Genomic DNA, 22,495 nt, shown 5'->3' with positions numbered 1-22,495 from the left:
GCACACTAACATTTTCCCAATACAAGCTTTAGTTGTTACCATACTATTTAAGCCATTAAAGATTTTTTTTGAAATAATCGAAAAATCTCCCTGCTATCCTGGTCTGCTAAATAAATAATTTTTGTTATTTTTGTTGTCCATTTGAAAAAAAAAGATACTGTTGCAGCTTAATCGAAATGCTCAGATCCATGGAGGAGGTGCAATGAAGGGGATGCCTTTGGGCTCATGATCACTCTGAAAATTTTGGGATTTTCATTCTTTTTTTAAATTCCTTGTATATTTCCATGTAATTCGTCAGGCTTTCATATCATATTTCATGTACCCCTTCCCCTCCAATTAATGTGTACATGCCTCAAGCCCAGGCTTTGTTGATCGTAGTTTACAATACAAAATGTTACTGATATTAATTCATTAGAAGTGGTTATCAAAACCCCCCGTAATAAGCTTCAACTTCTTCGTTTGCCAGCCAACACTGCTCCAAAGTAAATTGAAGATATTCTCAATGCATATTTTAACCTGAGATTTTGAATGGTTCAATATTATTGCAAAATTAATCTTAAATATTAATCTTTTTTTTTTTCGAGGCTAGACTGTTTTCTCCAAAGGATGTCTGAAACTATTTTTAAATGTCCTATTGCACTGTTTTACTGCCATATTCCCCGTCCTATTAAAAAAAACAAGTTTTTCTTAACTGAAAGTAAGGAGCGACATTAAAATTTAAAATGAACAGAAATTATTCTGTATATGAAAGGGGCTGTCCCCTCCTCAACGGCCCCTTTACGCTAAAGTTTTTTATTGTTTTAAAAAGTAGAGTTGTGAGAAAGATTCAAACTTTCAAACAGTTCGTGGTAACGAACTGTAGTAAGGAGCGACCCGGCTCAATAGTAACCAAAACTCTAAAAAATGAAATTTTGGTACCAATAGCTACATCAAAAGAATTGCATTTTAATGCTGATTCTAAATATATAAGTTTCATCAAGTTTAGTCTTAGCTATCAAAAGTTACGAGCCTGAGAAAATTTGCGTTATTTTAGAAAATAGGGGGAAACACCCCCTAAAAGTCATAGAATTTTGCCAGAAGGCAGATCAAGGATGCGTGTTTATTTGTTTTTTTTGTTTTTTTGTTGTTTTTTCCCCGGGGTGATCGTATCGACCCAGTTGTCCTAGAATGTTGCGAGAGGGCTCATTCTAACGGTAATGAAAAGTTCTAGTGCCCTTTTTAAGTGACGAAAAAATTGGAGGGAACCTAGGCCCCCTCCCACGCTAATTATTTTCCCAAAGTCAACGGATCAAAATTCTGAGATAGCCATTTTATTCAGCATAGTCGAAAACCTTATAACTATGTCTTTGGGGACGACTGACTCCCCCACAGTCCCCGTGGGAAGGGTTACAAGTTCAAAACTTTGACCAGTGCTTACATATAGTAATGGTTATTGGGAAGTGTACAGGCGTTTTCAGGAGGATTTTTTGGTTGGAGGCAGGGGTTGAGAAGAGGGGGATATGCTGGGGGAGCGTTCCATCGAGGAATTTGTCATGAGGGAAGAAAATTTCCATGAAGGGAGCGCAGGATTTACTAGAATTACTTAACAAAAAAAAAAATGAAAAAATAAATATGAAAAAGTTTTTTTTCAGCTGGAAGTAAGCAGCAGCATTAAAACTTAAAACGAACAGAAATTATTGCGCATATAAGGGACTCACCTCCTCCTAATACCTCGCTTTTTACGCTAAAGTATTTTTAGTAATTTCAACTATTTATTCTGCGCCTTTTGTGATTCAGGGGTCATTCTTAATGAATTGGGACAAAATTTAAGCTTTAGTGTAAAGAGCGAGGTACTGACAAGGGGGCGAACCCCCTCATATATGTAATAAAAACATGAGAATACAAAAGTTCTTTACGTAAGCTAATTTATAAGTTACGTATATCTTTTAATTATAAAAAGATTCGTAAAAAATTAAAAGTTCTGGTTGCCTTTTTAATTAACCAAAAAATTGGAGGGCAACTAGGCTTCCTCCCCCGCTCTTTTTTCTCAAAATCATTCGATCAAAATTATGAGAAAGCCATTTAGCCAAAACAAATAAATATACAAATTTCGTTTCAATTATTCCTCTGCTGAGAACCAAAATCAAAACATGCATTGATTCAAAAACGTTCAGAAATTAAATAAAAAAAACAAGTTTTTTAAATGCTTTTCCTTCTCAACGCCCCGCTCTTTACGCTAATTTTTTTTCACTGTTTTAAAATGTAGAGTTAAGAGAAAGAGTCAACCTTTAGCGTAAAGAGCGGGGCGTTGAGAAGGAAAAGCCCCTTTCATATACGGAGTAATTTCTGTTCTTTTTAAGTTTTAATGTCGGTCCTTACTTTCATTTAAAAAACTTGTTTTTTTTTTTTATTTAATAGCGTACAGAGCGGGGCGGTGAAAGATCACGCATCCGTTCTTCTAGCAAAAAATACAAATCCCACATTTTTGCTGGTAGGAGCTTGGAACCTTTACAGTATGGTTATCTCATACGTTGAATCTGATGGTGGGATTTTCATTAAGATTGTATGACTTTTAGGGGGTGTTTCTCCTTTTTTTTGGAAAAAAGGCAAATTTTCTCAGGCTCGTAACTTTTAATGGGTTAAACTAAACTTGATGAAACTTATATACTTAAAATGAGCATAAAAATATGATTCTTTTGTTGTGCATATTGAAACTGTCTCCTGACTGTAATTCTTACCTTTTGTTATTATCAATCTAAATTAATTCATTTAAATGTACAAATCAAATTAAAACTATTTAAAGGTGAACAGTGTTTTAGGTCATTAATTTTTGTTTTCAAAATCGAGTTTTTCAAATAAAAGTAAGGGGCCATATTGAAACGAGCAAACACGAAGTTATACAAATATTCAAACCTGAAACGAACTGAAATTACTTTGAACTAATGAAGAAAACCGAAAATGGACAGGAATAGTAATGAATAATCAGGTCAAGCATAGTAACAATACATGGGTGAAAGAATTTATCTCAAAATTTTGGAATTACGAAAAAAAAGAAAATACGCTTTAAACAGTTTCTCTTTCATAACTATACCATAAAAAAATAAACAACTAGTGAGACTCAAAAGAAATAATATCATGGTATTTCAAAAAATCAATCTATTTTTTCGGGAAGCATGTTTCCAAACTAATTTATTTTCAATTAGGTTTCTCTTGACCTGGGGACTTTGGCTGCAAGTTTTAAATTGTCCGCGACAACAAAATTTTGTTGTCCATTTTTGAGCCCCTTTCCCTCTAATACCATTATTCTTCCGATCAAAGTGTTTGGTCCACTTAGCCCAGACCACGATCCTTGGAAATATCAAGCCAATTAGAAAAAAAAATTGCTCTGTTTTTGGAATACCATTTTGGGTGTGGTGGCTGCACCCCAAGATAAAGTTTTTCATGTACATTAGGGCACAGTTGGCCAGGGACTTTCAGCTAGAAAGTTTCGAGCCGTTCAGCTAGAAAGTTTATTGGCCCTTTTTAGGGCCTTACTTCAGGTGAATATCTTTTTACATATGTATAATGAATTGGGTTCCCTTGGTCCAAGGACTATCAGATATACGTTTCAATCAAATTGGAAATAAATTCGTCCCCCTATTTTTGAGTGTCATTTGCCCAACTTCCATCTTTTTCGTACCTGAGGGTTCTCTTGATCAAGGACTAAACTTGAACCCAACAGAAATGATCATCTTGTATATGAGTGGAATACCCCCCCCCACCCCTTTGCTCTCTACGGTAAAGTTTGGTTAGTGCTTTGCTGAAAGTATTTTATAGTGAAGAAAATGTAGCCAACTGAAAGCAAGGGTTTTATTCATCGAGCGATTTTCTAAAAATAAGAACTAAAAATTTTATTTTTTAAAATAGGTGCGAATAAGCTTTGTAGAATTATGAAAAAAATTAAACGTATTATCACATTACTCTTGTGTCTCTAATTTAGAAATACTCAAGAACAACTGTCATTTCATGCCCTGCCTCACTATTTCATTTGTAATATAAAAAAATTAAGGCAAACAGGATTTTTTCTACTTTTTAATAAATAAGGAAATAAAACCTTTATTTTTAAGTATATATTTTATTTTTTTAATCCTTTAGTTCATGTTCTTGTTAAAATAATCATTTTGGCTACATCTAAAGGACTACCCACGTTAAATCGGACCGTTAACAAAAGCAATTTGCATAAAATCGTAATCTGTACTCAACCTCTTATTTTGTTCAAAAAAGAATCAGACATTTCAAGCCAATATATCATTTATCATACCCAATTTTCAAAGCCAATTTTACCATGTAGCATACCCTTGGGGCTGCAATTGAGTGGTTGTAGAGAAATAATAATGCTTTACCACTATCATTGATATGACCGTTTTGCAACGTTTAAATTTACGTGAAAATTATCTTCACTTAAAACCTGTATTTCCTTCGGCACCTTTAAATTTGCATATTTCTTCTTCAAAATGATAGTTTGGATATCAGTCTAATGATTACTATACTGTGAACTGCTGAAACGGTTATTCAAACCCATGCCTACGCACAGGTCGGAGGTTTGAAGTACATCCTCTGGGAATATTGTAATCGAACAATATATAAAAAACGATTTTTTCTGACCTTAATCTCTCCCCAATCTGGAAAATATATAAGAACTTTTCCCACCTATGCTCGTATTCGTGTTTAAGGTCAAATCTTCCCACCCATGTTTTACAAAGGACTCGAGACTCCATGGCCGTATCCAGAGAGGGAGGGAGCCGGGTTCACTCTCCCCCTTTTTATCTGATTCGACAAGAAGTAACAGATATAGAAATAAACAAATTATTATTGTGCTTTGGAGATATTTTCTGCCCTCCCCCTGAACAAAATCCTGAATATGGATTTGCTAGACCCTGCTCTTTTTTTTTTCAAAGCATTGGTAGATTCAGGATCTTGTTTTGAAAGCCGTTCAAGATGGTCTAGCAATTGAAAAAAAAAAAAAATGGTTTATGTTTAGACCTCGCATGAAATAAAAAGAGTGAAACAAGAGAATAAACATGGCAGGCTACTGATAAATGCGTGAACAACGCAAGTTCTGCCCGAAAACAATACTTTATTTGGAGAAATACTTCATTATTATCCAAACTGTGTCAAATTGCTGATTAAGTTGGGCTCTTGCTACGTGAAGGCGCACTTTACACATAGCCTCCATCCTTTTATAGGATATTTTATTTTGGGTATCTACAATCATTTATTATATGTGCTATCATAAAGCGGATCCTAAACTATCCATGTTATTACCAATCATTCTCGACTAACAATCCATCAGGTATTGAACCGCTTCAATTTTGAGCTCGAACTGAGCATATTGATGGCCCTGTTATTAATGAGCTGGATTATTGGGAATAATATGACTCCAATAAAGAGTACTTTTGCAATTTAAGCTCCAGTAGTTGACTTAAATACAACCGGTACGAATATTGAAAGTTTTCTTCTTAAAAAAAAAAAAAAAAAAAAAAATCCGGCGCAGAGCAGTATCAGTCTACTACATTGTACACTGAGGCTTCAGGATAAAACTTAATATTATCTTCAATAGATTTACACCATTATCTGCAATTTTAGCCCTATTTTTATACTAATATCAAAAGTTGTCAGGAAAGCCTAAATAGAATCCTTTCGAATGCTTTTAGACCAACATAGTCAAAAATTCATAAATAAAAGTTGCAACGTCCTTAAGCCACTGCGAGCTGAAACTACTTATTTACAAGAGCTTCAAAAAGTCAATAAGATTTCGAGGGTAAAACATTCGGTTCTATGCGTTTACCCTCCCCCCGGCAACTACCTTCTTGGAAAATAACCCCCGGAAAATACCCCTCCCCCGCGTAAAATATCCCCCGTGGAAAATACCTCTCTGCTGAAAATACCCCAACAGAAAAACCCCCTCCCCCCGTGGAAAATACCTTCCCGAGAAATACTTCTCGTGGAAAATAAGGCTTTCCAAATTTGAGAATTTTATTTGAGTTTTGTTTTTAATCTCCGTAGGGGGAAGAAATTTTGGTACTTGTGAATTATACACCACTCACTCAAGTTTACGCTGTGCAAAACTCGGGAACAAACCGGTTTATATATATATTAAATAAAAAAAACAAGTTTTTTCAACTGAAAGTAAGGAGTGACATCAAAACTTAAAACGCACAGAAATTACTTCGTATATGAAAGAGGCTGCTTCCTCATCAACGCCCCGCTCTTTACGCTAAAGTTTGACTCTTTCTCTCAATTCTTCTTTCTAAAACAGTAAAAAACTTTAGCGTAAAGAGCGGGGCGTTGATGAGGAAGCAGCCTCTTTCATATACGAAGTAATTTCTGTGCGTTTTAAGTTTTGATGTCACTCCTTACTTTCAGTTGAAAAAACTTGTTTTTTTTATTTAATTTCTGAACGTTTTTGAATCAATGCATGTTTTGATTTTGGCTCTCCGCAGAGGAATGATCAAAACGAAATTTGCATATTTTTTTTTTTGGCTCAATGGCTTTCTCATAATTTTGATCGAATGATTTTGAGAAAAAAAGAGCGGGGGACGAAGCCTAGTTGCCCCCCGATTTTTTGGTTAATTAAAAAGGCAACTAGAACTTTTAATTTTTTACGAATCTTTTTATTGGTAAAAGATTTACGTAACTTATAAATTAGCTTACGTAAAGAACTTTTGTATTCTCATGTTTTTATTACATATATGAGGGGATTCGCCCCATCGTCAGTACCTCGCTCTTTACACGAAAGCTTAAATTTTATCCCAATTCATTAAGAATGACCCCCTGAATCACAAAAGCCGTAGAATAAGTAGTTGAAATTACCGAAAATACTTTAGCGTAAAGAGCGAGGTATTAGAAGGAGGTGAGCCCCTCATATGGGTAATAATTTCTGTTTGTTTTAAGTTTTATTGCTGTTCCTTACTTCCAGCTGAAAAAGCTTTTTCACTTTTATTTTTTAATTGTTTTTTTTTTAATAATGCTAGTAAATCCTGCTCTCCCTTCATGGAAATTTTCTTCTCCCATTACAAATTCTCGAAGGAAAGTTCCCCCAGCATATCCCCCTCTTCTCAACCCCTCCCCCAAACCAAAAAAATCCTCCTGAAAACGCCTGTATACTTCCCAATAACCATTACTATATGTAAGCACAGGTCAAAGTTTGTAACTTGTTGCCCCTCCCACGGGGACTGTGGGGGAGTAAGTCGTCCCCAAAGACATAGTTATAAGGTTTTTTGACTACGCTGAATAAAATGGCTATCTCAGAATTTTGATCCGTTGACTTTGGGAAAATAATTAGCGTGGGAGGGGGCCTAGGTGCCCTCCAATTTTTTTGGTCACTTAAAAAGGGCACTAGAACTTTTCATTTCCGTTAGAATGAGCCCTCTTGCAACATTCTAGGACAACTGGGTCGATACGATCACCCCTGGGGAAAAAAAAAAACAAAAAAACAAAAAAACAAATAAACACGCATCCGTGATCTGCCTTCTGGCAAAAAATGCAAAATTCCACATTTTTGTAGATAGGAGCTCGAAACTTCTACAGTAGGGTTCTCTGATACGCTGAATCTGATGGTGTGATTTTCGTTAAGATTCTATGACTTTTAGGGGGCGTTTCCCCCTATTTTCTAAAATAACGCAAATTTTCTCAGGCTCGTAACTTTTGATGGGTAAGACTAAACTTGATGAAACTTATATATTTAAAACCAGCATTAAAATGCGATTCTTTTGATGTAGCTATTGGTATCAAAATTCCATTTTTTAGAGTTTTGGTTACTATTGAGCCGGGTCGCTCCTTACTACAGTTCGTTACCACGAACTGTTTGATATATATATATATATATATATATATATATATATATATATATATATATATATATATATATATATATAAGTTGCCCTATAAGTATATATAAGTTGCCCTAGATAGGTTTCCCCCTCATTTCCGTTCAATCGGTTGTCAAATTTCTGAGACGAACCTAAACAGTTTCAAAAGTGAATTTTAAGGGCTGAAGATTAAGAACTGCGGAGAGGAGGTCAGTTTTTAGTAACTCGGGAAAGATAAAATTTATTCTTCTTCAATAAAAAGCTCTTTCCCAGTGTCCTAACCTATTCAATCTGCATGTCTTAATCATAGTTTTTGAGCGGATGTATAAGCTTAGCATGACCATCGCTTGAGTTATATGCAGCTCGGGTATTTCCGAGGATTTAACTGAATCGGCTCATCTGGCTGAGAAATGACAAGGGTAAGAAGTTCTGATCAGGTAGGTAGTTCTTTGACATCTACAATCCATTGGAGATTGGCACATGATAATTCTCTTTTCTCTCTAGTGTTCCGTTTTTAAGATACTTATCTTCCGTAGAGATATGTACTTAGTGGTGCCATAGTTTAGTGTCTTGCCAAATCTGGAGCTATCAATAAAAAGTCACTAGCTATAAAAGCTTCTAATGATAATTACCCTATTGATGACCTGGAAATTGGATGAAACAACATAAATTTCTGAGTGGCAAACACAGTTGTACATCATATAATAGAGTTTTACTTACATTTATATGAATTTTTGGGAATAAAGTCTCCACAATTCTAGGTTACAATACGTTAACTAAAAAAGGAAAAAAAGTGAAAATTTTTTTTAGACAGACCTCCCCCATAAATCCTCAAGCTGCTACCAGATATAACCATAGTAACAGACCTGAAGGCTTTTCACAAAAGAGTACGAAATTTAATTTTGCAGTGAAGTGTTGTTATCGCTAAACATATATCGTCATGCTCAAAGTAAAGAGGTGTAGGTCAAATTTTGATAATTTGAAAATGAAAACAAGCTTTTGAAGCCATTCAGGATAATATTTTTTTTTTGTTCAAGGATTTAAATGAAAAAAATATAATGTGAAAGATTTAAAAAAAAATTCCAGTGTCTAACTGAACTTTATTGTTTGGTTTTAGCACATTATTCGGTAATTTATGCTAGATCGAGCTAGCATTTTAGCCGGACGCACTAAAATACCGTTCTCAATCATGGCACGTTCTCACTACTTTTTAAAGAGAATATTCGCCTGTGCAAACGTGACCATTGGGCAAAGGTGTAGTGGAGAAATCTTTCATACTTTCTTTCTTATGTTAAAAATAAGTCTGGGATACGCCCTTCTGTTCTGGGCCCCAGTATATTCTCTTCTATTAAGTGACTGTTCAATATCTCTATATATTGTTGGAATTGGAGGCTCAGAGTCTGTCCTTCAGACCTTTTGGCCCTTCTGTGCTGGGCACCAGTCCATTACTTCTATTTAATGACTGTTCAGAAACGCTATAGATTGTTGAAGTTGGGGACTTAGAGGCTGTCCTTCAGTCCCTTCTGTTTTGGTCACCAGTATTCCTTCTTATTAAATGACTTCTCGAAATCGCTGTATGTTTTTGGAGCTGGAGGCTCAGGGGTTGTCCTTCAAACTCTTCTGTTTTGGGAGCCAGTGCATTCCCCCCTATTGAACGGCTGCTCAGAATTCCCATATTTTATTGAAATTGGAGGCTCAGAGTCTGTCCTTCAGGCATTTTTGGCTTTATAAGTTTCAACTGATTATGAGAGAATTTATGTGTGGTTACGACATTAGATTTGAACTTTTAAAATTAAAAAAATAAGTAAAAAAAAGTAATATCCATTAAAGCTATAAATTGAGGACAATAACTGAAGAAAATATAAACATTGGAGATATTGAAGTAATGAAAAATTCATTTGGAAGTTCTAAAAAAACGGTATATCCTACACAAAGTTGATCTGTTCTCTTAAAAATTTTCTTCGTGCAATTCTTCTTGAATTGTCCCGTATACCACCAATTGGTTTATTTATATTTTTAGATTTTGCACTATTTTTGTCAGTATGATTGTCTACCCACTACAGTTTGTCTTGCGCAGTCAACGTATAAGACATCACCTGTTTAACATGACAGACAGATGAGTTTAGGTATCGCTTATGTTTCCATAACTAGCGAAAAAGTTACCATTAACTTATTAATCGAAGTATATTATAAACAAATTCAGCTTGACCGTCAGCGAATGGGAAAAGACTTAAGTGTTAAACCCTTACTAGCAACATTAATGACTTTATTATAAGTGAGCTGATGTATTGCAAATAACCGGAGGTGCTGAAAGACTGAGAGAGAAGGTGACAGTATTACTGAGCTGGGTCGTTCGGAGCAAAGAGCATGAGAAAGTGAAGGAGTCGGGATCTTTGAAGATACTAATTAAAAAAAACAAGTTTTTTGGTGGGAAGTAAAGAGTGTAGTTGAAACTTAAAACGAATAAAAATTATTGCTTTACAGGATCTAACATAAATCGATAAGACTAGTGCAAATAAATCAATTGATGACATTAACCTATGTTTATATGACTATAGAAAGCTAGAGGAAGTGTGCCACGCTGCACGTCAGGTATGGAATGTGTGGTGCAAAGAGGTGTAGAGTGTAGAAACAAGCAGCGCTCGTTATTCAACAAAGTATGATTGTCGAACAAGCTTTTCTTGACGATATTCAACAAACGTTAACGTTCAACAAATGTTCAACAAACGTTATTCAACAAAATATGATTGTCAAATAAGCTTTTCTTGACGATATTCAACAAATGTTAACGTTCAAGAAATGTTCAACAAACGTTATACAACAAAATATGATTGTCAAACAAGCTTTTCTTGACGATATTCAACAAACGTTAATGCTCAACAAATGTTCAACAAACGTTATTCAACAAAGTATGATTGTCAAACAAGCTTTTCTTGACGATAGACGTTTAATGCGGGTTGTGTTGTACAAAGACGGTAAATTTGTGCCGCTTGTCCATAAATTTTGAAAATTTTTGTGTATTTTCTCTTAGACCATAGCTGTATAGCCTTATATAGTCTACTCTGCGGGCATGATAAAATGTCCATAGTGAAAATAAGTCACCCATGCTTTAATTCTCAGCTTCTAAAATTGTGTTCCACTGAAGATTGATTCTGTGTTTAGTTTGGAGCAGAGAAGTTGATAGCTATTGGGCTGGATGCGTCAAAGGCAAGGTCGTATCAAGGGGGAGAGGTTAGTGTGTTTGACCCCCCCAAAAAATAATCCTGGATGCATTCTTGCTCAAAGGGTTGCCCAATTCGGAAAATCATGTCCACCGACTAGTGTGCCACGGGTGGCAGAAGTGTGCTAAGCAGTGCATGAAGTTGGGAATACGGGGCATGATGAAGTACAGCTTGGCGAACAAATGGCACTCATAAATATACGCCAGGTGTCGAAGAGTCAACAAACCACTTCAGAACTACTGAAAAAGTACTTAAAACAATACGTTTCCGGTTTTACCTATTTCATATGAAATAAATACTGAAGTTTTGCAATAAACATATATGTAACCGATAGAGCCAAATTGTTTGGTTTTTTTTTTACTTGTACTTAAGCCCTGCTAAAATGTTTGATATCCAATTGCTCCAGGTCCAGTCAAAGGTTATGGGAAACTAATTAGAGAGAAAACTTTTGTCTCGAAAAAAAAAGTGTCACCTAGTGTTGCCCAGCTATATTACAAAGCAAATTGTCACAACATAAATGAAAATACCAATTTTGTTTATTTTTATTATCATTTTATTTACCTTAGCTTTACATTGGGTCAACTGTAAAAGGCTCACATTTGCCAAAAGAGAGTTAGAACCCTTTTCATGAATTTCTAGCTCTTTTATGCGCACCCTCTGGAGGGATATTGTTTTTTCTAAGGAGCGACTTGGCCCAATAGTAACCGAAACTTTAAAAAAAGGAGATTTGATAACAATAAATACATTAAAAAAAATTTGTTTTTTATGCAGATTCCAAATATGTAAAATTCATTAAGTTTAGTATTACCCATCAAAAGCTAGTAGCCTGAGAACATTTTTCAGATTTTTGAAAAAAAGGGGAAATTACCCCAAAAATTCAAGGAACCTCAATGAAAATCACATCATCAAATTCATCATATGAGAGAATTTTGCTATAGAGGTGTCAAGCTCTTATCTACAAAAATGTAGAAATTTTGTATTTGATTTGCCAGAAGAAAGATCACGGATGCAGGTTTATCTGTTTGTTTTTGTTGTTTTTTCCCCTAGAGATGATAGTATCGAACCAATAGTCCTAGAAGACCGAGAGATATCTCGTTCAAACGGAATTTTTCCACTCATTCGAACGCTAATTTTTTCTTCAAAGACATCCTATCGAAATTATAAAATAGCCACTTGAATCAGCATATTTGAAATATCATATAATAATGCTTTTGATGATGTCATGAACCTCCATAGTTCCTGGGGAAAGGGCAGAAATCTGTACATTTTGTCCATATTGTTCACATGTTGGACCAGTACTTGCTATTGTGAAAAATACGAAAATTTTTGCGGTTTTTTTCTGCGGGGAGTGGGAGGACTGTCTAAGGGCAGAATTTTCCTTTGAGAGGAAAGTTTCCGAGGAAAACTTTCCTGGAGAGATGGTACACGGGATGAGGGAGGATTTCCTGGCATGACTTGAAAAACGATCAGAAACCAAATAAAACAAAGCTTTTTTTCAAGAGGAGCAACATTAAAAATTATAACCAACAGAAGTAAGTCTGTATATGAGGGGTGCTGTCCCTTCCTCAACCCAAGCTCTTTACGCTAACGATTAACTTAATGCCCTGATTCTTTAGGAAATACTTCTCAAACACAAAGGACGTTACAATTTTAAATGAGAAGTATTTTTAAAGAACTTTAAGACTTCAGCATATGGGGTTAAGGAAGAGGCAGAATTATTCATGTTCGTTTTAAGTTTCGGATATTGCTCATTACTTTCTCTTGGAAAAATTTTTCTTTTCTTGTTAGAAAAAGCGTTCTTTCTTTTTGGGTGTAACTATATGGTCTTCTGCTGACTTGGCGTAAATATGTAGAAAAATCGATAATTCACTTTCCCTTTTGCTTGGTGTCATTGCATGTCAACCTAATTATATTTTGACGGATTTCATTAGAGAAAGGGACTAATGAACCAGATACGATCGTCAAATTTGCGTTTCTTGATGATAGACGTTAATTGCGGTTGTGATGTACGAGGATGGTAAATTTGTGCTGCTTGTCCTTAAATTTCTAAGAAACATTTTTCAAATTTCCAGGAAACATGTTTCAATATCCCTAGAACAGGAATTTACGCTTAAAGGGTGAATTTTCTAACACGAATGTTTATAATGACTTTGAACTTTCTCAGCAAAGGAAATTGATTTTGAAACCCAATTTTCATTAAAACAAGGGTGATTTTTTTTTTTTTTTAATTTGAAGTACCAGGGTTATCCAAATAAAAAAATTTCTTTGGCCCAATGGACCTATCTCAAGTCTATTCATACCTGAAAACTGTGTTTCCCTAAGATTATTCTTTTGGCTATTTCAAAATTTAAGTATAACATTTAATTATAATTTAAATATTTAAGTATTACATTTTCATCGCATCGCCACACTGAATCGTGAAAAAAAATAATTAGAACTAAATAGTTAAACTTGATAACACTTCCCGTTTCTAAAATTTTAAATACTAACAATATATTCATTCCAGAGGAAATCCACATATGAAAAGCTACATCTTCTTAATCTGTTTGGTCCCTTATACTTTTGATTGATTTTTACCCATATTTCTCTATATTTTTTAATGGGGTTCCTTATATTTTTGCTTGATTTTTAATCATGTTTCTCTATTTTTAAATCCACACCTTCAAAGAAAACCTACATCTTATTAAACTGTTTGGTCCCTTATATTTTTTATTGATTTTTACTCATGTTTCTCTATTTTAATGGATCCCTTGTACTTTTGTTTGATTTTTACTCATGTTTCTCTATTTTTTAATGTTGTTTCTCTATTTTTTTTTTTAAAGAAAAGAAAGTTTACATCTTCTTAAACTGTTTGGTCCCTTATGCTTTTGATTTATTTTTACTAATTTTTTTTTTGTTTCTCTATTCCAGCTTTAAAGAAAAGCTACATCTTCTTAAACAGTTTCGTCCCTTATACTTTTGATAGGTTTTTCTTCGTGTTTCTCTGTTTTTTTTATTGGGTCCCTTATACCTCCCATCGATTTTTACTCCTGTTTCTCCATATATTTTTTTATCCACACCTTTAAGGGAAAGCTATATCTTCTTAAATTGTTAGTCTCTTATACTTTTGATGATTTTTACTGATGTTTTTCTATTTTTTAATTTGGTCCCTTATACTTTTGATTGATTTTTACTCATATTTCTCTATTTTTTAATTTGGTTCCTTATACTTTTGATTGATTTTTACTCATGTTTCTCTACTTTTTAATTGAGTTCCTTATACCTCTGATTGATTTTTTACTCATGTTTGATTATTTTTTAATAATGTTTCTCTATTTTTTAAATTCACACCTTCAAAGAAAAACTACATCATCTTAAACTTTTTGGTCCCTTATACTTCTGATTGATTTTACCCATGTTTTTGTATTTTTGATTTGGTGCTCGCTAATACCATATGCCTTTTTTGGAGTATCTTAATGAAGAAACGACCAATTTCCTCCCTCCCTCCTTGATTTTAAAAAATACATTCCCCTCTGTAAATATTGTCTAAAATGAAATTACACAAAGTTAAGTCATAGAAAAAAAAAGTCTGAAAGAATGTTTTGGCTTGTTACCAGAATTATAGGCTAGGAATTATATAGGCTAGGAATAAATTATTTCACTGCTTGAAGCTTGATTTTCACAATTTCTCTTTGTGATCTCATTGTGCCTTGGCAGGTGGATTAAAAGGATCAAGAAGCTAAAAAAATGACCAATTCCCCTTCCTTATTCTTAGATTTAAAAAAATACTTGACCTCCTCCCTAAATAGGGATAAAAATATAAAATTTTTAAGGCAGGAACACGACCCCAAAGTTCCTCTGTAGGTTTCTTCTAGGTTCCATCGAAGGCCCTCGGTGTAAGTGTCTTCTAGCATCTAATATGTTGAACTTGATTAGACCATGCTCATCCCAAATTCGGCATAGGTTAAAGATAATAAGTTCATTAAGTAAATAATTTTTTGTTTCAATATATCGGAGAAGGGATACTGCAAGGGGGCTTTGTCACCCTCAGTAGCGTCGCTATCACCTCCAGCCATCACAACGCGGTGCCTGCAAATACTTTAATAACACAATTAGTTGAAACTTACTTGACTAGAAAATTACTTTCCCAGAACGTTTGAATTTACCTTTCAGTTAAGTCTAAGATAAACATTTGTGAAATCCTCTTTTATAATTTATAAATTAATAACAGATCTACGGCTAACCTCCTGTGTCTCTTATCAATAACTTTGTTTCTAATTGCTACGGGTTCCATTAAGCGGATCCACGTCCAGAATCTCATGCTTAGAAAGTTGTTATGCCCTGCAGGTTTTATGGAGTCACCACTGGGCATCAGCCGGATTTTCCTCCCCCCCCACTTCAACTTGTTAAATGGCTTTACAGTTTGAGCATCTATTATAAAGCCCCATCTAAATTAGCGATCAACGATAATAAGGATCTTTCGTTTTTTGGACAATTGCGTAAAGAATTTCGACTAATATTTTGAAAAACAATGAAAAGGTTCAGTAAGTAATCGTATGCTTTCGGGTATGGCATGACCCCCAAAGGCCCTGGAGGAAATCGAAGGAATGGCTAAGGCTACCACGTTGGAACTTTCTGGGAATATTGAGGGGGGTGTTAAACTAAATCAAAAGAAAGCTATATGCATCCGTATCGTCAAAAGTTTATTTCTAAAATGTCTCGCGAATGGCATATGGTATCAAGTTGTTACTTTGAAGGAATGCTGAGGCGGGTGTTGAGCTAAATCAAAGACACTATGTGTATCCATTTTGTCAAATGGGCATAAAGGTAACATCTCCTGAATCGTCTAACTGTAATAAGTTAAAAATTTCAGGAAACGCTGGGGGGGGGGAAATTAAACTAAATGAAAAGGCTCTACCTTCATCCAGTTTGTCAAACGAACGTGAATAGAATAGTAGTTTATTATCAAGCAAGTTCTCACAATATAAAAAACTGCCGAACTTGTTACCTTCAGTCAGCTAGAACTTATCTGCTGTATATTAGGAACAAATATGTGTATTAAGTTCAAACTTTCAGGGAATTTTTACGGGTGTAATGGACAAGCTCAAGACACAACCGTGTATCCAGATTATCAAAGGTTGTATCTGCAATATCTTAGGAACGGCTATGGGTACTAAGTTGAAATTTTCAGGTAATGTTGACGGGGTAGTTGAACTAAATCAAATGACGGGGCTTCAGTTTCGATCTATTACCCAAACCGTGTTTAATCAACGAATTCTAAATGGTAAGTTGAACATACATTTTTAGTCAAATTTGCGTCCGCAATTACTATTCTTTATCACTGTAACCTCCATTTCATATAATTAAGTTATAATAGTAACTACACCCACTAATATATATTTTCCAAATCATCTATTTTAAGTGTAACATAAGAAGGGTGGCTTTTCAAAAGGACGACAAGGGAGAGTAAACATAACCAGTAGGGTGAGATGGACATTACAAATTGCATGTTTATTTTCTGTCAATCTTTAAATGATCTTGTCACTGTGGTATGTCAGTATTTATAGTTCTGCCTTCTACCCAACATTATTCAGACTAAAATGCTCAGAGGGTTTCTGACTTTAGGGTTTGCCCATGGTCTACTTGTACATTCCAAAGATTTAAGTCTAAAATGTATTGATTTTATCATAAGAGGATACAGAAAAATCAATACTACTTCCATATTTTCGCACTTTTCGAGCAGCTCAAAAAGCCTCTAAGGTTTTTGTTTTTCAACTAAGTTGGTGTAAAATTGCGTAAAATTCTAGTTTAGTGACTTCTTGCTATCTCGGAATCGGGTTAGGTTAGGAAAATGAAACTTCCAGGGATGAATCTACAGACTAAAGTATGTCCTGGGAAGGTATTTTGAAGCCCCTACCTCCACCCTCTCCCTCTAGAGGGTCCTGACCTTTGATGAACTTTAAAAATATATGTTGTACAAAAGTGAAACCTTGCAAAATATATCTTCTGCTTGAACGAAGTACATGATGACCCTTTTTATTTTAGTTTTGTGTTTTGTTTTAAGGTTTGGTTTTTTATATTTTTATCAGTTTTATTCTGCAATTGAGGTCGGTCAAGCGGAGGCCTCGACCGAAATATTTGCATAATTTTTCAACTTTTTCACTGGCTGTTTATTCTCCTCGTTTTCTTCCTTTCTTCGCAATTATATGTTTTGTCATGATTAGCCATTGTGGGTCAGAAATACTTTTAAGTTTACTTATAAAAAAAAAATTATGAAACAAAAACATATCTTTATATTTACACGGTTAATTTTTCACACACATAAAAAACATTTTTTTTACATTATCTCTGTCTCAAACTTATAAAATTAAGAGATGGTTACAACGACGTTTGAAAAGGCGGAGTTGTTTTGTTTTCCTGCAAAGAGTTCGTTGTAACGTACTGTAGCTAAGGAGCGATACGGCTCAATAGTAACCGAAACTCTAAAAAGCGGAATTTTGATATCAATAAATATATCAAAAGAATCTGTTTGATAATGATTTCAAATAAATAAGATTCATTAACCTTAGTGCCCATAAAGAGCCATAAGTCTGACAAAATATGCTTGATTTTGGAAAAAGGAGGGAAACACCCGTTAAAAGTCACAGAATCCTAATGAATATCACATCATCAGATTCAGCGATTCAATCTAAGATTTCTTATAATTTTTCAGAATGGCCCACATATTTGTTGTATTTTCTTAACCCTCCCCCCTCTCGGCAAGAAATCCTACGTATGTGTCAGTTAGTATGATTGATCAGGGAGAGACGGTCTTAAATTTTATGAATATCTTAATTGATAAACTGAAAACAGTTGCATTAACCTTGTTTATGCTCGAAGTATTTCCATCAGTTGGTTTGGAGTTTCCTTGAGGGACCTCTTAGCGTCCAACTTGTTTCCTTCCTGTCGTTGAGCTCATCAAACTCACTCGCCAATGATAATATTGACCTGAGATCTCTCACCTTTATTTATTTTAAGCAATCTAAGATCAAATGCATGTACAAAATGCTGACAGATTTAAAGCGAAATTACTATAATTAAATGACCATTTCGACTTCAACTCCATCATATGATGGGCTGGAAAGGTAATACCGCATATAAACAGATAAGGCCATTTACAGAATCAAACAGTTCATGGTAACGAACTGTAGTAAGGAGCGACCCGGCTCAATAGTAACCAAAACTCTAAAAAATGGAATTTTGATACCAATAGTTACATTAAAAAATCGCATTTTAATGCCGATTTTAAATATATAACTTTCATCAAGATTAGTCTTACCCATCAAAAGTTACGAGCCTGAGAAAAGTTGCCCTATTTTAGAAAATAGATGAAAACACCCCCTAAAAGTCATACAATCTTAAAGAAAATCACAACATCAGATTCAGCGTATCAGAGAACTTCATTGTAGAAGTTTCAACTTCCTATCTACAAAAATGTGGTATTTCGCATTTTTTGCCAGAAGACAAATCACGGATGCGTGTTTATTTTTTTTTTAAGGGGTGGTCGTATCGACCCAGTGGTCCTAGAGTGTCACGAGAGGCTCATTCTTACGGAAATAAAAAGTTATAGTGCCCTTTTTAAGTGACCAAAAAAATTGGATAGCACCTTGGCCCCCTCCCACGCTCATTTTTTCCCAAAGTCACCGGATCAAAATTCTGAGATAGCCATTTTATTCACCATAGTCGAAAAACCTAATAACTATATCTTTGGGGACGACTTACTCCCCCATAGTCCTCGTGGGAGGGGTTGCAAGTTACAAACTTTGACCTGTGTTTACATATAGTAATGGTTACTGGGAAGTGTACGGACGTTTTCAGGGGGATTTTTTGGTTTGGGAGGGGGAGTTGAGGTGGGGGGATTACATGGGAGGATTTTTACATGGAGAAACTTCTCATGGGGGAAGAGACTTTAAATGAAGGGGGCGCAAGATTTTTTAGCATTATTTGAAAAAATAAGGTAAAAATAAATATGAAAAGTTTTTTTTCTACTGAAAGTGAGGAGCAGCATTAAAACTTTGAACGAGCAGAAACTATTGCGCATATGAGGGGTTTACCTCCTCGTAATACCTCGCTCTGTACGCTAAAGTATTTTTAGTAATTTCAACTATTTACTTTATGGCCTTTGTGATTCAAGGGTCATTCTTAAGGAATTGGGACAGAATTTAAGCTTTAGTGTAAAGAGCGAGGTATCGACGAGGGGTGAACTCCCTCATATACGCAATAAAAACATACGAATAAAGATCTTCGTTACGTAAGTTAATTCATAAATTACGTATATTTTTTGCTAATGAAAATGCTCGTAAAAAAATTAAGGGTTCTAGTTGCCCTTTTAAGTAATCAAAAAATTGGAGGGCAACTAGGCTTCCTCCCTCTCTCCTTTTTTCTCAAAATCTTCCGATTAAAACTATGAGAAAGCCGTTTAGCCAAAAAAAAACATTAATATGCAAATTTAGTTTTAATTATTTATGTGCGGGAGCCAAGGTCAAAACAAGCATTAATTAAAAAACGTCCAGAAACTAAATAAAAAAAAGTTTTTTAAATGAAAGTAAGGAGCGACATTAAAACTTAAAACGAAGAGAAATTACTGTGTATATGAAAGGGCTTTTCCTCCCCAACATCCCGCTCTTTACACTAAAGTTTTTTACTGTTTTAAAAAGTAGAGTTAAGGGAAAGAGTCAAACTTTAGCGTAAAGAGCGGTACGTTGAGGAGGAAAAGCCCCTTTCATATACGGAGTAATTTCTGTTCGTTTTAAGTTTTAATGTCGCTCCTTACTTTCATTTAAAAAAACTCGTTTGTTTTTTATTTAATACCACAAAGACGAAAACGCTTGATCAGTAGGGACTCCGTTTCTAAGAGCATTTTCATGGTTGCGGCAGTGGCTGCAGCAGAGTAAAGAGCGAGCCACGGCTCATAATAACCGACTGCTTAGAAACACGTTCTGAAAACAGTGTCTAGCAAATTAACAATTCATTTAATGCGAGTCGCATATTATACAGGTATGTCTTAAATAGTAAAAGTTAAACTCTAATAATTTGTTGGTAATTATGAAAGATACCTTGAAGTCACTCAAAAATGGTGGCGGATACCAAGAAAAAGTGCATTGTTTGAATCACCATGCTCGAAGACCATCATATAGAGGATATGGCCCCTTCCGTCTCGAAATGGTAATAGATCCAAAATTGCTGAGACTTCCAGAAATGAATGTCATTAGACTATATATGTTAGACAGTCAATCCACATTTAATTGTTCTTTTCAGTAGTCTTAGTTATTACGGTCATTTTCTCTCTTTTTCTTCTTGTTGTTGAGGTTCTGACAGTTTAAAGACCACACTGCTTGAAATAAAATTTGATTTTGATTAAGCGCAAATGATGTTCTGACCCTTAAAAGGCTTAATAGGCGTTTCTTCAACTTCATTTTATGTGTTTCTGTTCGTTTTGGATTTCATTTGTTCATTTCTTTGATTTCTGTTCATTTTCAGTTTGAAGTACTACTGAAAATTAATTTGAATTTGAATAAACTCTAATTTTGCACACCTTTGGTTTAATGTAGCTCTTTATTCTTTTGTTTTGAAAACCTTCTTTTCTGGGAAAGGTTTAAAAAAAAAAATGAACTAAAAGTAGAATCCGACTGAAAGTGACCAGAAATTGTCCCACTTAAAAGTAGAACTACTAGGAAGTACTTCTTGTGTTTCGATTTAAGCGAAGAAACAGTCCCAGAGACCCAAATGTTGTCTGGAAGGCTTTCAATCAGGTTGCACCCACGTGGCCAAAAATACCACCAGACAAAGCACATACATAAATTTCTTTTTTTTTGGGAAGGGGGGGGGACGGAGTCATGATACATTTTTCGAGGGACTAGGGCAATGATGAAAAACAAATTTTATTTAATAATTTAATATGAAGTGCCCATAAATTAAAGGAAGCTTAGAATTTTAGAAATCCCCTCCCCGAAGCCTGGCCCATGTGCGCATTCCTGGGTCAGACTTAATTAAATTTTTTTTTTATCGTATACCAACTTTTCCGCATTCCTAGTGTAAAGCAATGATGATAGAAATAGTAATAATCGTAGCCTAACAACCTTAAGGCCTAGCCAAAGTCCAAGCATTTTACTCCCTAGTTAATTCTTTTTCTTAGGCGGTAACTCGGCCAAATACAAAGGTATCAGTTTTCTTCGTCGCTTCAACTAAACAAACATAAGAAGGTTGAATATAAGGGATTTCTCACTCAAAATTACGATTAGTCGCAGGCTATCCTTAGCAATTCATCTTGTAATTATTTATACAATATAATTCTTTATATGTATTTATTAACCGGTAGTTTGATGTCTGCACGCTACTTATTCTCTAGACTCTGTTTAAACAGGTTACAACTAACTAATACTTGACTGAATCGCTCCTGAACAATCCGAGTGGTTAGTCCCTTGGAGTAATTTATGCATTCTCACACGCTCCGATTGCAGCTGGATCTAGTCTTTTGGGGGGAATTTTTGACTTCGGAACAATACAGCCAGGAAGTATATATTATAGAAATAAGTTTCTTGTTGTTGAATAGAAAATTTTTTGCTCTATTTTTTTATAGCCCACAACAACAGTGTCAAGTATAGCAATCTAGAATGCAATCCCGAAACATGTTTTATAATTATTTTGGAATTATAAAAAAATAATAACCGGCTTTAAGATTTGATTAGATCAAAATATTCACCAGATTTTTTTTTTTTATTTCTATTGACATAAAAACTGCCGAAAGCACTAATTCAGGAACGTTAGGCAAACTCCAAATGTTTAAAGTGGGAGGTATAGGAAGATTCCTTGAGAGTGCGTCCTGGCTTAATTAATTAGCTTTCTGTATTTTAGGTTTGGATATGAAAGAATTATACTACGTTCAGGAAGGTGTAGTAAATGAATATGCATTGAATTTTGTTGTGCCAGTCTGGGAAAATATTTCAAGTCTTCATTTCGCCTGGCAAGCCGTAAAAAATGTTCAAGTAAGTGGAAATATGTTATTTTATGCAGTGGTGCAAAGGGGGATAAAAATGTATTTCTAAAAATCTACGGAAGGGAGAAACAACCTACGAGGTAATAAAAAAAGTTAAAGGAGGCGGCACTAGACCCTTAAGGTCTGGACCGGCGGTGCTGATCTCCGTGTGAAGGCCCTTCAGCCAGGAAGAGCAATGGAGGGATGAGGGCCAGCCCTCCTGTGCTTTTGCACACCCTTCCTGTTTTACCTTCTCCATATTTCTTCAGGTACCCATTTAGAGTTGGGTCGACTCTGGCTGAGCTACCTACGAAGGTATTACCTTGTCATCATCGAAAATCTGCCAATTTTGGATAAATGACACCTAAAACGGGTTTCACTTATCCTGCACACCTGCTGTATCCAGGTGTAAATACAGAAATGCTATTAAATAAAAACTTGTGCTTTCTACT

At 34.9% G+C, this 22,495-nt stretch overlaps 1 protein-coding gene across 1 annotated transcript in view; it reads left to right on the top strand.

Moving 5' to 3' along the window:
- LOC136033311 (tyrosine-protein kinase Dnt-like) overlaps nt 1-22,495 on the top strand; it is a 174,773-nt gene that overhangs the window by 31,723 nt on the left and 120,555 nt on the right. The window contains exon 2 of the mRNA XM_065714085.1: nt 21,923-22,053. Coding sequence (XP_065570157.1) covers nt 21,923-22,053 — 131 coding nt within the window. The remainder of the gene's footprint in view (nt 1-21,922; nt 22,054-22,495) is intronic.

Source organism: Artemia franciscana, chromosome 11 (genome assembly GCF_032884065.1).
Source record: "Artemia franciscana chromosome 11, ASM3288406v1, whole genome shotgun sequence".
In the NCBI taxonomy this organism is placed as follows: Eukaryota; Metazoa; Arthropoda; class Branchiopoda; order Anostraca; family Artemiidae; genus Artemia; species Artemia franciscana.
Note: the sequence above shows the minus strand (reverse complement) of the source record. Positions and strands in the feature narration are given on the sequence as shown.